Source organism: Mustela lutreola, chromosome 9, assembly GCF_030435805.1.
Source record: "Mustela lutreola isolate mMusLut2 chromosome 9, mMusLut2.pri, whole genome shotgun sequence".
NCBI classification, from domain to species: Eukaryota; Metazoa; Chordata; class Mammalia; order Carnivora; family Mustelidae; genus Mustela; species Mustela lutreola.
The window spans coordinates 42,013,649-42,030,062 of record NC_081298.1 but is presented as its reverse complement, the minus strand read 5'-3'; the positions used below and the strand labels follow the sequence as shown (position 1 = coordinate 42,030,062).

The window sequence follows — 16,414 nt, the reverse complement described above, 5'->3', positions numbered from 1 at the left end:
TCCCTCCCATGCTGAATCTGATCTTGGCTATGTGCACTTGCTTTGGCCAATGAGACTTAGTAAATGTGACACAAAAAAAGACTTTAAAAGAGTACACTGGGGCTTGATTTCTCCTCTATATCTTGCAACCTTTCTTAGACCAATGGGATTGAATCCCAGTTGCCTATTTGTTCCCAAATCCATGTCTCAGTGTCTGAGATCTTACTTGGTTATTCAATGTACTAAGTAGATGTTTTTTGAATGAACTGATTATTCTTCTGCTTCTATACTTTTTTTTAATTTTTTATTTTTTATAAACATATATACTTTTTTCTGTATGACTGTGGCTATTACTTTCTTTGTCCATTGTTTTCAAACTCCCAAGTTTTCCTTGGTCTCTTCTTCCTTTCCAGTTTATGGCCAGAATGGTTGGTTTTGACTTCAGCTGTTGGGTCCAAATTTAGGTTTATGCCAGGCCACACTGAAGACACAACTCTGCAGATTCCCTTTGGCACTGATTCTGCCCTCCCTCAACCCACAAAATGGTGCACTTCTGGACATCAAGACATCAATAATGGCTTGTTTCCTACCCCTCTCTCCACATCTTAGGCTCTGCAAGGTCTCTCTTGGTCTGACAACCCCTAGAGATATAGTCATCAGGAACTGACTAGAATTGGCACTTGGATGCCAACTGCCTTGTATTCGAACTTCCATCACCTTTGAAGAGAACTGAGAGCCTCCTGATAAAATTGATTTTTCTCCCCTCACAAAAGTAGAGAACAAGCTAAGGGCAAGGAAGGAGAGAATTTGTGTATCACCTTTTTCTCTGTCACTGGTTTCTTAATTCCCCATCAAGTCACAAAATTTTAGTCTATTAATGGTAATTAATTAATTGAAGCCATTTAACACAAGAACAAATTAGGATATTTATGTAACCTTTCTTAAAGTGCTTGGTCTTCCTGATTGCAGCATTACGTAACACATCAGCCTGTCATTTAGCGAGCATCTGATGATAATAGAAGCTTTTAGTTTTTTTCCTCATCATTTATTTTTATATTTATTGAGTGCTTACTAAATGTACAGTGCTGCATTAGTCACAAAGAGGGCAGACTGTCAAAGAAACACAATTCCTATTCTGTATTTCACCAAGTATAAATTAAATAGGTTGTTATTGGTGTAGAATCAGTCCCTGAATCTATGAGCAGCTTTGTTTGGAAAACTGGAATTCACAAAACTTTTATAGGTTAAAGGGTGAAAAGCAGGCCAGGAGGACCTGCAATGAACTGGTGTCAGACCAAGTTGGTACATGTGGTTAATCACTCATAGGAATCACTCACACAGTCAGGTTGTCCATCTCATCCAATGTGAAAGGCAGATGGAATGGTTCCAGTCTCTGAACCTCAGCCAATAAGCAACAAGGTTCCAACACTCATTGCCAGTAGTTAAGAACGTAAACATCAGGTTTAATATTCTTTTTCTAATGTATAAAATGATAGGTTAAACTGTCTAAGACTCTAGATAAACCATTTAGAATAATCAGGCAGGCATATCACAATTTTTTGGCGGGGTGGCAATTTCCCAGTGGTCCATCTAGCATTTAGAAACTGTTATCTATAAACAGCATTAAAATGACATAAATTTAAATCACCACAATACTTTTCCTCTTTCCCTTCCCTTACCCACTACACTTCTTCTTTTTTTTTTTTTTTTCAAGATTTTATTTATTTATTTCACAGAGATCACAAGTAGGCAGAGAGGTGGGCAGAGAGAGAGAGAGAGAGGGAAGCAGGCTCCCTGCTGAGTAGAGAGCCCGATGTGGGGCTTGATCCCAGGACCCTGGGATCATGACCTGAGCCGAAGGCAGAGGCTTAACCCACTGAGCCACCCAGGCGCCCCACCCCCCCACGACTACACTTCTTGAAGGAATTGTCTAGATACCTCCCCTTCATCATATTTACTGCTACCCTTCACAATTTGGTGTCCTTCTTGTAAAAGACAAGATCACTTTCCCCACTCAGATCCCTTTGGGCCTTAGTATTTAGTGTATGCCAGCCTCTGCATCTTTTCATCTGAGTTTGCTCTGGTTGGCCAAATTCTGCATGTTGAACATGTGCCAGGTCAAAGTGCTGGGAAACATAATGCCATCCAGGACAAAATATCAATCATGAATCAATGTCTGATTGTAATTGGTATATAAATACCCTAGAATCCTCACTCCTCAGGCAGGACAACTCTGGGGCCTGTGTTTGACACCAGTTCTCAGAGATTCCCAATAGAACTGAGTACCCGTTATCCACAGTGACAACTTGTTCTATAATGCACATTTCATTCTTTCTTTCCCTTCCCCATTTCAATTCTCCCACTCCCCTACCAGTATTTTCAAGACGCATTCCTTAAACGAACAATTTGCATTTAAACTCTTGTCCCACAGACTACTCTTGGGGACCCAAAATGACATATGTGGCCTATTCCACAGTGCTAAGGTGACTTCTCCAATTTTAACAAGGATTTCATCTCTAGAACCGGTGGCCTTGCTTGCCCTGTTCTTTCTTTCTTAACCCTCATCTCCTTTCCTTTCTCAGCTCTGGATTCTCCTTCCATATCTCTAACAGTCCAGGCTCTGTTTCCTCTCCCTGGTCTTCTTTTCTCCTTTATGTCCAAAGTTCTCTAGGATTTTGTCCTATGACCTCTTCTCTCATTTTTCTCTTAACACTCTTCCTTGGCAATGCTGTCTACTGCTGTGGCACGACTGAGGTGTATGTGGATGGGTGCTTGTACATTTGACTTTCAGTTCCTTGGCCACCTTCACCTCTTTTTGACTTTGGTAACTATCTTCCATGGGTGTTATCATCATCTGGAGGTGCATAGGACTTGGAGACTTGAGTTTGAACATCCCATTCAGTCACTAACCATAGCTTTCTCTTTCAGTTCTTTCACTATTAATCCCCATTTACCTTCTCTTCTAGTTTACTGATATTCCATTTTTTGAAAACTCGATTTCTCTCTCCCCCAACTTCCACTACCCCCACTTGAGTGCTGTTCAAGAAAATGACTCAGTTGGTGCTACCACAGATCCATTCTCTTCCACTTGTCCTCTTGGTACTTCCAGAAATCATCATTTGTCCTTTCATCAAGTCCTCTCTTCCCATTAGCAATGTGCAAAATGTTATATCTTTTGAAACCCCCATCCCATCACCCCTTCCTTCACTGGAAGTGTTGACCTTGTCTTCTTCACCTTTGAAATAATTGTGACTCCTCAGTGGGTATCCTCCCCATATACTCCTCTGAGACCTTCGCACTGAACTTCATCAGCCCATTCCTCTCCTTTAGCTCAGAGAGAGGAGATTTCCCTTTTCCTGCTCATGCTAATCCTTTGGCTTTTCATTAAACCTAGCTAACCAAGAGATGAATGAAAATGAAGATTTTGATGATGGCAGAAATTCTGGTGAAAGAACTTGTGATGAAATAAACAATTTCATTGTAGAACAAATACAGGCAACATTATAAATCATGGTTAAATGCAGAAGGTTAATATTTTTTATAACTTAATGTAAAAATAATGATGCACCTATGGACATTGCAATGTGGGAATAGAGGAGGCCATAGGAAGTATTAGGAGGTTAATGTCCCCACTTTGCTAAGCATGGACTCCACTACATTCACTTAAGTTGAAATATGTAATAAAATAATCAAACATGTTAATAAATATGTCATTAAATATTATCTATCTATATTATAGACATTATATTATTTATATGTTATCTATATTATCTAAATATTATCTATCTAAATGTCATTAAATATTATCTATTATTTATATGTAAAATAATCACAAACTCCTCACTCAATATCATCACATTTTTTTTCAATATTATGAAACAATATGTCTGTGTGACTAATTTGTCTGAAGTGCAACAATGTAATCAATTTTTTTCAGTTTCCTTCCTTTCTGTTAAATTCTGTAATAATTAAATTGATATTTTAAAATTTAAAATAGTGTGTACAATGTAATCCCAGTTTTGCAAAACTATTTATCTAATGACCTTTCTTTTTTTAAAAAAAAAGATTTTATTTGTTTATTTGACAGAAAGAGATCACAAGTAGGCAGAGAGGCAGGCAGAGAGAGAGGGGGAAGTAGGATCCCTGCTGAGCAGAGAGCCCAATGAGGGGCCCAATCCCAGGAACCTGAGTTCAAGGCAGAGGCTTAACGCACTGAGCCACCCAGGTGCCCCTCTAGTGACCTTTCTTTTATCTATATGTATTCTTACAGAAATAGCTGCAATAAAATTTACCTAATGCTGGTAATGGTTTTTTCTGAGTAATGAGATTTAAGGTAATAAAACAAAAACAAAAACAAAAACCTTTCTTCCAGTGCTTTTTTTTTATACTACTACTTGATATTAAAAAATAAAGAGGATGGGTAATTTTGACAAAAATAATTAAGCTATTATATTTTTCATATGCTTAAGAGTCTTATGTCAAGGTATTAACTTGATGATTTCCACTCATGGCATTTACAAAGGCTGTAATGTGTAAAAAACACTGTGGCTTTCACGGAGAGATGAGCCATCATCCCAGTTAAAGTATTCACATATTTTATTTGCTCGTTTGTTTAAATCTCAAGAGGGAAGATGCTGAATTGTCTAAGAAATCTGATACCAACATAAATTAGATCATTCATTCAACAACTACTCATTGCAGGCTTAGTTTATCGCATTTTATCCCACTATGTTTACACAGAAAGCAAGACTGCTGATGTCATTACCCTCAGCTTCTATTAAAACACTGGAACAGTGAAATCCAAGTACCCCAGGTCAAAATAATTTTTTTTCTAATGCCATTACTACACGTGGCACATGTATTAAATCTAAATTGTTCTATTCCTGTTCTTGAAGTCTCCAAATAAATAGTTCTATATATCTCTCATCTCTCTTTGAACTCTTTCTACTTCAATACAGAGTGGCCATTAAGTGAATCTATTTAGGAAAATCTAGGAGAATAAGATGTTCATGAGTCAGTGTCAAATTTAAAGTTATAAATAAAAAACAACCTTAGAATCCTATAGTTTTCATGTTCTTGTCAACTTTCTAATTGAGAAACTATCAACATCCTGTAACATTCTTGAGTCTATTTCATTTGTGTCAGAAAAATCAAGTTTGTGTCCATGTTTAACTTTCAATCTAAGAGTTTGTTATGTCCAATTGATCTTACCACAGGAGCCCAGCACATCACAACCCTCTCCAAAAAGTCATGGTCAATTTATTTTAGGGACAAAAACAATTTATCAAGAGAGTTTACTGCTTTTTATATAAATCTCATATAGAAGCCGTTCACTAACATGGAATTATGACATTTAGGGTGGAAGTGTTAATTCAAATATAATTTCTTGATTCCCAACCATTAGTGGAATTTAGTCAGTTAATGGACTTGAGCTATATATAATATGTTATACATAGATACATTTTATGTATTATTATAAATTAATATAATAAATGTAAACTTTATAAAATAGTATATATTACATATATTAAAAATCTATATTTATATAAGGAAGGTGAAACTAAAATTCCTGCTTTTGAAGTGTCCTATGATTATTTGAATCTCAAATAACAATGCAAAAATTCGATTCAGGGTTTCTTTTTGAAATGATGGATCTGAGCTCAAATGTAGAATGAAGCCCCTACTCTAATGGGTGGAAGAAATGTGAACTTCAGGTTTCATGTTTTTTTTTTTTTTTTTTTTTTAAGATTTTATTTATTTATTTATTTGACACAGAGAGAGAGAGAGAGATCACAAGTAGGCAGAGAGGCAGGGAGAGCAGGAGGGGGAAGCAGGCTCCCTGTCAAGCAGAGACCCCAATGTGGGGTTCAGTGTGGGTAGGCTCGATCCCAGGACCCTGAGATTATGACATGAGCTGAAGGCAGAGGCTTACCCCACTAAGCCACCCAGGGGCCCTCATGTTTTATTTTTAAAACCTGATTTCTTTGAGCAGTTACAGCCAAATATATAATTATTGCAAACTTAACTATAGCATTACTCCCTGATGTGCTATAACATTATGATCTACAGCTAATAAGATCTTTTGAAAGAAACATTGTATTTTAGATATTCATTCATTTGAGAAAAAGAGGTGTAATTTTTTTCCTTCTTTTGTATTTTGATCAAGTTTTAACTGTAGGCTTTTTTTTTTCTTCCTGCTCAAAGAGCTAATCCATTCTATTACTGATAATTTCTAAGTTGGGAATTTTAGGGAAACACAAGAGTCTCCCAGGCGTTGACTTGCTGCTTGTTACCTACTTCTTCTTCCTAGCTAAATTGCAGCCTATAAACAAATGGATGCTCCAGGGGTAATTATTTGAAAACTAGTTCTTCAAATGCCTTTTCTCTGAATTAATGACCAGTCACTTTGTGATCCAAGTTTATTTATCATTCAAGAAGCACATAATGAGCCCCTATTATGAGTAGGGCAAATCGGTTGCCAGTGGGACAAAAGTTTTTAATGGATTTTATATCTTCATGGAGAAGAAAAATCACAAAGGCCTGAAAAGTTGGCTTACATTATGAAGTGAAAATATAGGAGCTTGCATAAGTCTTTTAAAAAATTATTGTTCTTGTGATCTGATTTGGTTTGGTTGTAAGGTTTAGAGAGTCAATCAAACAACTTAAGAAAAGGGATATTTATTGACAGTATATTGGTTTGGGTAATCCTGGTTGTTCTAAAGATAAAGTCTCAAATCTCAGTGCCATAATGTAATAGCAGTTTAATTTCTCACTCATAAAATTCTTCTAAGTCAAGAATCAGGGACCTGGGGTCCTTCCATCTCTGCCATCTTTGGCATTTAGCTTCCAAAGTTACTGTTCTCTATCACATCAAGCCTCAGAAGAGAAAAGAGGGCAGAGAATCAACTTATGGGAAGTTTTTATGCATTAAGCAAGGAAGCAGTGCACTTCATTTTGGCTTACATTACATTGGGTATAATCATCATATGGTCATACTCATCTGCAAGACAGGCTAGGAAGTGTGGTCTTACTGCGGCCCATGGAGAAGAGGAAAATAGTTTGGTGATTAGCTTTTACCTTCTGTCACAGATGTCTTTTGCTAGGAAATGGACCTGGAAAGTTATTAGGCACTCAGGAAGAAATGTCTGCATCTCCCATGGCCTGGATGGGCTCTTTTATGGGCATTAGAACCCATTCTACTCTCTACAGCAACTAGTGAATTAAATTTCCTAAGGAACCCCAGTATGATTGGTTGAGATAATCACCATGGTCTATAATGAATTAAATTCACTGGATTATTTGAGCCAGGCCCTCTTATGGACCATGGCCAGCTCATGGATGGGTTCCCACTGGAAAGAGTTTATTCCTCTTTCAATCAGTTGTTACTCCTGAGAAAGTACAACCTACAACTGCCTTCTTGAGTTAACAAAAAAAAATACATATAGATAGAAAGATCTATAGATATAGCGATGCTATCACCCTATTATTATTACTATTACCAATAATAGGTTGTTTATTCCATGCACTTGTCAATGTGTCCAGCACCTTACATGCACTATATTATTTATTTTTCCTAACCACTATATTTTAAACATGAACCTCTCTCTGAGAGATTTTGTAAACTAGACAAGTTTCCAGTACTGTCTAATTCTAAATCCCAACATTTTTACTTTTGAATATGGCTGTTCCTGGCTTTCTTCAGTCACAAGAAGGACACTGGATGTAGTCAGTGCTGTGACAAATGTGACTGGTGCCAAGAGAAAGGAATAGATTCAATGCAAAGGAAGTCCCAAAGAGAGAATGTTCTGGTCTAGGTCAGTCAGAGAAGACTTGAGGGAAGAGTTTGGACTTGACAAAAGGCATACAGCATTAAATTAGGTTCTAAAAGGAATTCATAGTATTCATGTTGGGGGAGTAGAGTTCTGGACTATTTGCCTTTGCTTACAATGGTAGTAGGTCTTGGAGTTTCAGCAAAGTTATTCCTTAAGGGCTTCCTAGAAATCCTTTTGTAAATACTTAGGATCAAATCTATATTCTACTTTTTGTCCCCCTCTAAACCATGTTAATCTTGATCGGAGAAGTATGGGCCAGAGGGTAGGGGATTACTTCTTTGGACTGACAACTGATGCATGATGAAATGAAAGTGAAATTATAGAATCTGGATTCAATATTTTTGGGACATTCAGACACCACTGAAAGGGTGAAAATAAATATTCAAAATAAATATATCTGACAAAAGGTTCCTGTTGTAATAGCCAAAGAGCTCCTACAAACCAAAAATTAAGACAATCAAACAGACAAACGAACACACAAACCAAAAAAACAAAGCAAAACAAAAACAAAAACAAACAAACAAAAACAACAAAAAAGAAAAAAATAAAACACCCTTTCAGGGCAAAAGACCTGAACAAATAATGAATGAAAAAGGATATCTGAACCACCAAAAAGCATATGAAGATGTATTCAGCTTCAATTGATCATCAGGGAAATGCAAACCAAAATCACAATAAGATACCATCACCATTAGATAACCACCAAAATAACTAAAAGGAAAAAGATATAAAAAGTCAAATGTTGGTGAGAATGTGGAACAATCAGAACCCTCACATGCTTTCGAGTCATGTGTGGCAGGCAGAATTCTGAGATGGTCTCCAAGATATCTGCTGCTTTGTGTGCATGCCCCATATAATCCCCTTCCCTTGAGTGTGGAGGCAGTATTGTATAGATTATATTATATAGCAGAGATGCAGAGATTCATCCAATGTAGTTGTAATCAGCTTATCTGAATTAATCAAAAGAATTATCCTGTGTGGGCCTGGCTTAATCAGGTTAACCTAAGCAGGGACTGAGTCCTTCCTGAAAGAAGGGTGAAAGTGTGAGGTTTATGGGAGGGGTCATGCACTAGATCATGAAGGTAGCTTCCGGGAGCTGAGAGTGGAGCCAGCAAAAAATGAAGACCCCAGGTCTACAACTACAAGGAGCTGAATTCTTCTAAAATATTGACTATGCTTGTAAGTAGATTTCCCCTTTGTTGTGCCTCTAGATGAGGACATAGCTGGCCAATATCTTGATTTCAACCTGTGAGCAGCAGATCCAACTAAAATGTGCTAGATTCCTTACCCATGAAAACTATGAAATAATGAATTCGTGTGGTTTTAGGACACCAACTCTGTGGTAATTTTTTTACACAGCAATAGAAAACTATTACAGTCTCCTAAAGTTGAATGTGTGTATGCCCTTTAACTCAATGATTCTACTCCTAGGGATATTCACAACAGGGAGGCATATGTGTGTTCACCAAAATACATACACTACAGTATCCAAAGAAGCAATGTGCTTAATAACCTAAAACCAAAAAATACCCAAATGAGCAAGAGGGGGAACTTATGGGATGTGAATAATATTTTATTTATTGATTTGGATGCTAGATATACATGTGTGCCTGGGTTGAGAAAGTTTATAAAGCTGTGTTCTTTCCTAAATTATACTTCAATAAGTTAAAAGAAATTTAATTTTAAAATTAAATTCAGTTAAAGTTAAAATTAGACATTCAATTAAAATGAAGAGAAATTTACTCTTTAATTATATAACAGCACAATTAATACTAGATTTAAAAAAATTAATGATCACACATATAAGAGTAGTTACATGATTTTCCTAGCCTTAGGCCTACATGGATAAAAAACAAAATCTATTGTAGTAAAATAAAAACACTTAATTGTCAATTGTTTGGATTTTTACCTAAATTCATACTTGATTTTTGACCAACCTTCAACATATCTTTTATTTATATTTTTAAAGATTTTTTATTTATTTATTTGACAGAGAGAGAGAGAGAGATCACAAGTAGGCAGAGAGAGAGGGGGAAGCAGACTCTCTGCTGAGCAGAGAACCTGATGTGGAGCTGGATCCCAGGAACCTGAGATCATGACTTGAGCCGAAGGGAGAGGCTTAACCCACTGAGCTACCCAGGCACCCTCAACACATCATTTTAATAAGTAATTGTGCTTTTCCTTCTTTCTTTTCTTTCTTCTTTTTTTTTTAACAAAGGATTTAAAATTAGTAATGTATTGGTAATTTTAAGGCATTCTTTGGAATAACACCTCTGATGTTATTGTAAACTCACTCACTCTCCTGGACATATATATCTTCTTTGATGAACTTATGTCCTTGGGTCAGGTCATGATAAAATAGAAAATTTAGTCTCAACACACCTTTCTGACAGTAAAGTTATAGGTAGTTTTCCTTCACTTCAGGGAAGAAATATAACTGTTTGTTCATGGCCTTGTAAGAGTTTGACAAAATAATCAACAAATACTCATTTATTATATCTTATACAGACCACCATGCTAAATATAGGGCTAAAGGAAGACATGGTATATTGCTTCTTCTCTTGGAAGATTTATGATCTATCTGAAGAAGTACATACTCATACACATTAGTTAATGACCTAGGCACACATAAGTGTTGGATGCAGAAAAAAAGTAAGAAGGAAGAAAGGAAAGGAAAAAAAAAAACCATCAGAACTCTAAAATGGTGCCCCAAGAGTGGAGTTCTTAGTTGTAAGAGAAGGGTTTCCCAGAGGCATCTTGGTAGAATAACAAAATTATTTGGTTTTAAATTTGAGTTTTTTCCCTTTTCAAATATAAACATAACTACTTGGTGCTTTAAGTTTTTCATCTGAGAATAAGGCCTGATGACAACAATTTCTATGTCACAGTTTTCTGAAGTTAGATGAGATAATTCAGTAAAATAGTAGATTCCCCCAGTCTGCCTAGCTGACCCTTCTTTGGGATGAATAAATAACCATCAAGGATCTTTTGTGTCTGACACTGTGCATCGGAAAGGATGGAGCAGTAGGGAGTTGGAAGATACACTGAGTATTAGAGAGAGGAAGGAAGAGATATTATGTGTTTAAAATGAAAAAAAAAAGAGTAACAAAAGTACAGTACAGCATGATGAAAACAAGACAGGACAAACCTAAAGGAACAGATAAAACAAAGGACATTTCTTTACAGGGTGGCAAGCCCAATAAAAGTCCGGCTTTGGTGAGGAAACCAGAAATATAGAAGATATCATCCTTGAATATTTAATACCTTTCAAGTGGACAGATACTTACACCCATATTTACTTACATATATCAAATGACTAGAAGACAAATGATGGAATGTACTATCTTATGTTGTGTAGGCTTTGCTTTTTTGTCAAAGAGGAATTTGGAGAATGGAAAGCATATTGTTGTTCATAGCATCAGGAAAGGTTCAAGCTCAGGCTTGAAGGATGGGTAGAACATGAATCCAAGGAAGTAAAAGAGTGTTAATTCTATGCAGGTGTGGCATTATGCAAAGATTCATCAGACGCATTCTGCCATAGGCTGATTTTTTAACTTAAATATGTATCAGAACAAAAATCATCTGGATAAGAGATGCTACTTTTGAGAGGTTATAGAGAGGTTAGGAGTGGTGGCAAGGCAAAAGCTCATTTTTCCTAGATAAAAATTGCATATTTGAGGCTGATGCAATACCAGTGGACTCCTCTTGAAGAAAGAGTGGGAATGAGAGAGGCTTAGGTATCTGATTTTACCCCAAAGTGTGAGTTCCCTCAGATTTTATGGTAAGTATATCAAAATTATCCAGATTCATTTGTGAAAAGATTATCTCTATAACTCCTTTCTCAAACTTCACCATCAAAAACCCCATTAAGCTATTTACCTCTATACAAAAAGAATGTCCCTCTTGGAGAATTAATAAGTTAAACCATTATCTGTCTTAGCTACTCCCGCATTTGCTTAAGTTGCTAAGATTCTAAAAGGCATATTTCCTAATGGTAGGTAAAAAGATAGCAATGTCTGCCTATGCTATGAAAAAGTGCATGGCATGGGGAGAGAGAAACAGGATTTCTTCACCAACTGCAACCCCTTTACTCTCAAAAACTAGAGTCTGATGCCACATCCTTTTTCGGCATACCTCACAGCCCAGCACATCCTGCAGAGCACTTATCCTCTTTGGTATATACCAAGAGGTAAAGAACATGAGTTTATCTCTAAAAAATCTGGGTTTATATTCAAATCTTTATTTTTTTATTATTATTTTTTTTACCTTGGACCCTGATCTGAACCCATTTCCGTATCAGTGTTATGTACTTAATAACAACAGTAGGTTCCTCAGAGTTGTTGAGGATATTAAGTAAGAATGTATGTAAAAACTGCAGAACACAAGGGTGTCCTATTGCTGTCAGGTAATAACAATCACTATCACAATCACTTTTATATTTATGGCTCCTGGGTCCTGAGTCTTGCCAAGTTAGTGGGGTGGGGTGGGAAGGACGGAGAGTCTGCCTGTTTATTGTGTTGGTGGCACTCTTGAAACAGCCCCAGACTCCAGGCGAGAACGGGCTTCTCCCTCAGCTGGCATCTTCTCTCCCCTGCTCCACCCACGCTTCCCGGGAGCAACAAGTTCCCTACTGCAAGACCCGCCCGCGCGCCACTGGTAGACCCGGCGGGCGCCTCCTCCCAGACCTCTGACTTAACTCGCTCTGAAACCTACCTGAGGTCGAAATCGTGCCTGCCAACGCCCTGCGGAGGAGGGATAGCCCGCGGCGTGTGAGGGAGCCCTAGCCGCGCCTGGGACGGAGGCGGGAAGCGTGGGAAGTCGGGACAGGGGACCCATAGGAGACCTAGTTCGCGCTGCCCTTGAGAGGCAAAAGCAACAGAAGAAAGCACCCGCCGATCATCTCCAGCCTCTCCCCTAAGATCAGGAGGGAGGAAAGAGAGCCCCGAATCCCACGGACCTCCACCCAGCCCTCTGGTTGCCAAATAGCATCCCGATGTCCTCCACGCTCCCCTCGCCCGGTTTCTCCTTGCACTCTCACTCCACCCCACGCCTCGCCAGGTCCCCTAAGGACACTTGCGATTTCTGACAAGATATTTTGCAAGAAGGACAAATAGATAAGCCACAGCCCCCACCCAGCACTCTCCTCTCCACTGCTTTCCCAGAATGGATACCCTGAGTTCGCCAAAGGAGTCCCAAGGCATCCTATATTAGGAGCCTTACCTAGCTGCCCAAACAGTTGAACTCTGACAACTTCTTGGAATGGGGATCCCCGTACTCTCGTGGGAAAGCCAAGCTGGCCGCCCACACACCGGGAGAGATGCCCCGATTTCTCCATAGGGAACTCCTCTCAAAATTTACCTTTCTAGCTTCTATAGCTGTGAGTTGAGAATCGGGGAGCTAACTAACACTACGCTTCGGGGGCGGGCGCTCGTGGGCAGGGGCGAGGGCGAGAAGTTCCACCCCGATTTTGGAAAGAAAACCGAGTTCATGTCTCCAAGTCTCCTGCAGCCAGGGAGCTGTGGTTCCTGGAAAAGAGCCGGGGCCCAAGTCACCGGGAGGGAAGTCCTCCTAGCGCGGGATCCGAAAAGCACGGAGGTGAATTGCAATGTCCAAGCTTTTAGTCTTGTCGGTCGGAAACTACTCTTTCTCCAGGAGATGGGGGCAGGGGATACATCCCTGGCAAAGACTGCCAACGTCAAGCCCAGATGTTCAACACTTCATTCCTCCATCCTCACGCAGCCCTGAGAACTTGGTACCTCGGACAGCAGCCCGGGCGCAAGGCATTGTTAGAAACGTGTTATCTGGTTTTCGCCACCAAGTCAAAGAGCAATAAATTATTTTTGTGACCTTACTAGTACAATTTGAAGGACATTTTAATTACATAACCCGTGAAAGATCACCGGAGGCAATGTCGTGTTAAAGAGCCCATGGCAGAATATCTGCATCGCATGAGAAAGAAAACTTGCAAATCTGCAATGAGATTGCGCAGAGCTGCCCCCGTTTTGAAACAACATGCGAAATGCAAGGGAGATCTTACCTTTCGGACTCCAAAGCCGTGTTCTGCTGCAACTTGGCGAGCTTCTTCCTCTCCTCCTTTATGCAACTCCACAAGAAAATGATTCGTGAAGACCGGTCTCTTGGCAGATGCAAAAACCATGACACAGAAGAGGAGCCCGGCGGCCGCCTTCCACTGGGAGACACAGCCACCTTTCATCTTTCTCTGGGAGTGAAAAGTGGTGCTAGGAGGCGCGCAAGCTTGTGGAGCGGGGGACTCGGAGGAAAGGTGCAAAAAATATATATATATATATAGATAGATAGATAGATAGTTTTTTTGTTTGTTTAAAAAAAATCTTTGTGTTGGGAAAAAGACTGACTAGGGGCTCGGAAAGCAGCAAATCAATGTGTGCTCTTCTCCAGCATCTGTCTGGCGGGGAAGCCGTGTAATCAGGCTCTCTGGCAGAGGTGCGAATGGGGGGGGGGGGAGCTGTGTGTATCTGAGAGAAAGAGCGAGTGTATGTCTGTGCTTGAGGCTAAATCTGCATTTTCAGCTCCTCCTCGGCTCCAATTCCACCAGGGGCCGGAGGAGAGCACCAGCCTGGGTGACGTGTGCCCGCTATAAGCCAATGAGGACGGGAGATGCGTAGGGCCCCGCCCAGGACCGCCCCGGGCCCGCCTCTGCCCGCCCCCGGCCCGGCCGGTCCGCCTCCGCCGACCGGGGGCGCCGAGCGGCGAGCCCGCGCCCCCGCCCCTTTCAGAACCCTGGAGAGCTCTTCCATCTCTCCACCCGGGCCCGCCTTGCTCCCAGGAAAATCCCCCCAGCTGTAATCTGGTCTGCGGTGCCGGAGTGATGTCATTGTTTGTGGAAATCTGTAAGGCTCTGTAAAGGGAATTACGGCGTGTGCCGCTCTCTGAGGCCCCGAGGGGAGCTGGGGCACCGGCCTCTCCCTAGCCCTCTCCCCTGCTTATTTTCCGCTCCAAAACAACTCTCTCTTTCTCTCTCTCTCTCTCAAGGCATATTTGCCTCTTTTTCTCTCAATAACAAAGCAAATATTAACCCTCCTCTCGCCACTTTGGGCAAATCCCGGGGTAGGGTTACTCCCCTTTCCGGCACCGGGAAGGTTAGGGAAAGCAGCCTTCTTTGGGTGACTCATGGGGGCGAGTATTTATTTATTTATTTATTTACATTTTTTATAGACTCCGGGCTTGTCTGGAACTAAGCAGCTGGGAAGCCTGGCAGGAGATCAGACTCACTCCCACCAGCCACCGTGATTAGATGAGACTCCTCCCGGGAGTCTGGGCTGCTCCGCAGAGACCGCCTTCAAGAGAGGCGCGGCCGGCATTGACAAGCCTGGAGGTACATTCTCAGACTTGGGGATGTTCCGTAGCACAAGGACAGCGAGGGTGTGTATTTGGAAAGGTGTAGCCACCAATCCTAGGCTCTGGGCCAAGACTCCAGTTGGGCATTCTCAACTGGGGCGGATTCAGGCCAAGTGGCAGCAGGTCAACTAAATTATCCAGTTAAGAAACGTGCACTCGAAGTCTACCAAGGGCTTACACTGACTTCTTCCTGCCCCAGTGAGAGGAAGCAGAGGGGAGGTGTCTGCCAAGAAATCTGAGTGATTGTTTTAAAGGAACTCAAATATTGTTGAGTTACAGAAAATGCACACTGATTCCCATTATCATTTAGCTCCAAAGTTCAGATTTCTGCTTTACTTCAATAAGAGGTAAGAGAGCTTCTTTTTAGAGGCTTGATTAAGTGTACGCAGTACAGTCAGAGAAAGACAGAGACAGAGAAATAGGTTGACAGGAGAGAGAAAGGGAGAGAGAGAATAATGTTGACACATTTTACACACACATACATGTTTTATTTTCAACAGACTTCCCCCTTTTCATTTTAGTATGAAGACAGAATCTACACAAGAAAAACAATATTGATAGAAATGAATACACACAGGGCCATGGGACACATAGTCTTCACAGCACATGCCCTTTGCAGACATACTTTGCTCCCCAAGAGCCTGTTCAAACATCACCAAACCAAAATGCAGACGTTATTGAAAATTTTGATTAAAGCATAAGAGATCTGTATGCAATTATTATTAGTAGTAGTAGTGTTAGTACTTAAACTCTTTTAAGAAAAGCTAAGTGAGGTGTTGATAAGGAACTAGCACATAGACTAAAGATGAAAGCGGCCAGAGTGGAGACAAGGTTTCTAAGAAAGTATTAATAAAAGGGAGCAGAGCTGCTCTGGTTTCCTCAATTCTTTACTGCTCAGAGACTCATTTCTGCTGAGTTTTTTTTTTTTTTAATCACCTTATCCTACTCGACAGCTTACCTCTCATCGTCCATCTGTTTGATTTTAACACGAGGTTTTCTTACTAAGAGACCTTCAGCTCTTCCTTTCTCTCTTTTCCTTATATTTCACCCATATTTCAAATCAAAGTATTAGGCTGGTATGAAGAAATGCCAAATGATTCTTCCTGCCCTGTATTGTCGTTTGAGAAAAATGGCACCAAATGTGAAAATTACATTAGATGGATTCACAATCATGGAGAGCATTTCAAAAGCAGCAACAGAGATAAAAATCTAAGTCTTAAGAAAAA

The 16,414-nt window shown here is 40.0% G+C and overlaps 1 protein-coding gene across 1 annotated transcript in view; it reads right to left on the bottom strand.

Annotated features, from left to right (window-relative positions):
* The window catches only part of PCSK2 (proprotein convertase subtilisin/kexin type 2), a 271,507-nt gene extending 257,132 nt beyond the window's left edge, over positions 1 to 14,375 (bottom strand). Inside the window, exon 1 of the mRNA XM_059134095.1 lies at positions 13,849 to 14,375. Coding sequence (XP_058990078.1) covers positions 13,849 to 14,025 — 177 coding nt within the window. The 5' untranslated portion in view covers positions 14,026 to 14,375. The remainder of the gene's footprint in view (positions 1 to 13,848) is intronic.
* Between the last annotated feature and the right edge of the window lie 2,039 nt (positions 14,376 to 16,414).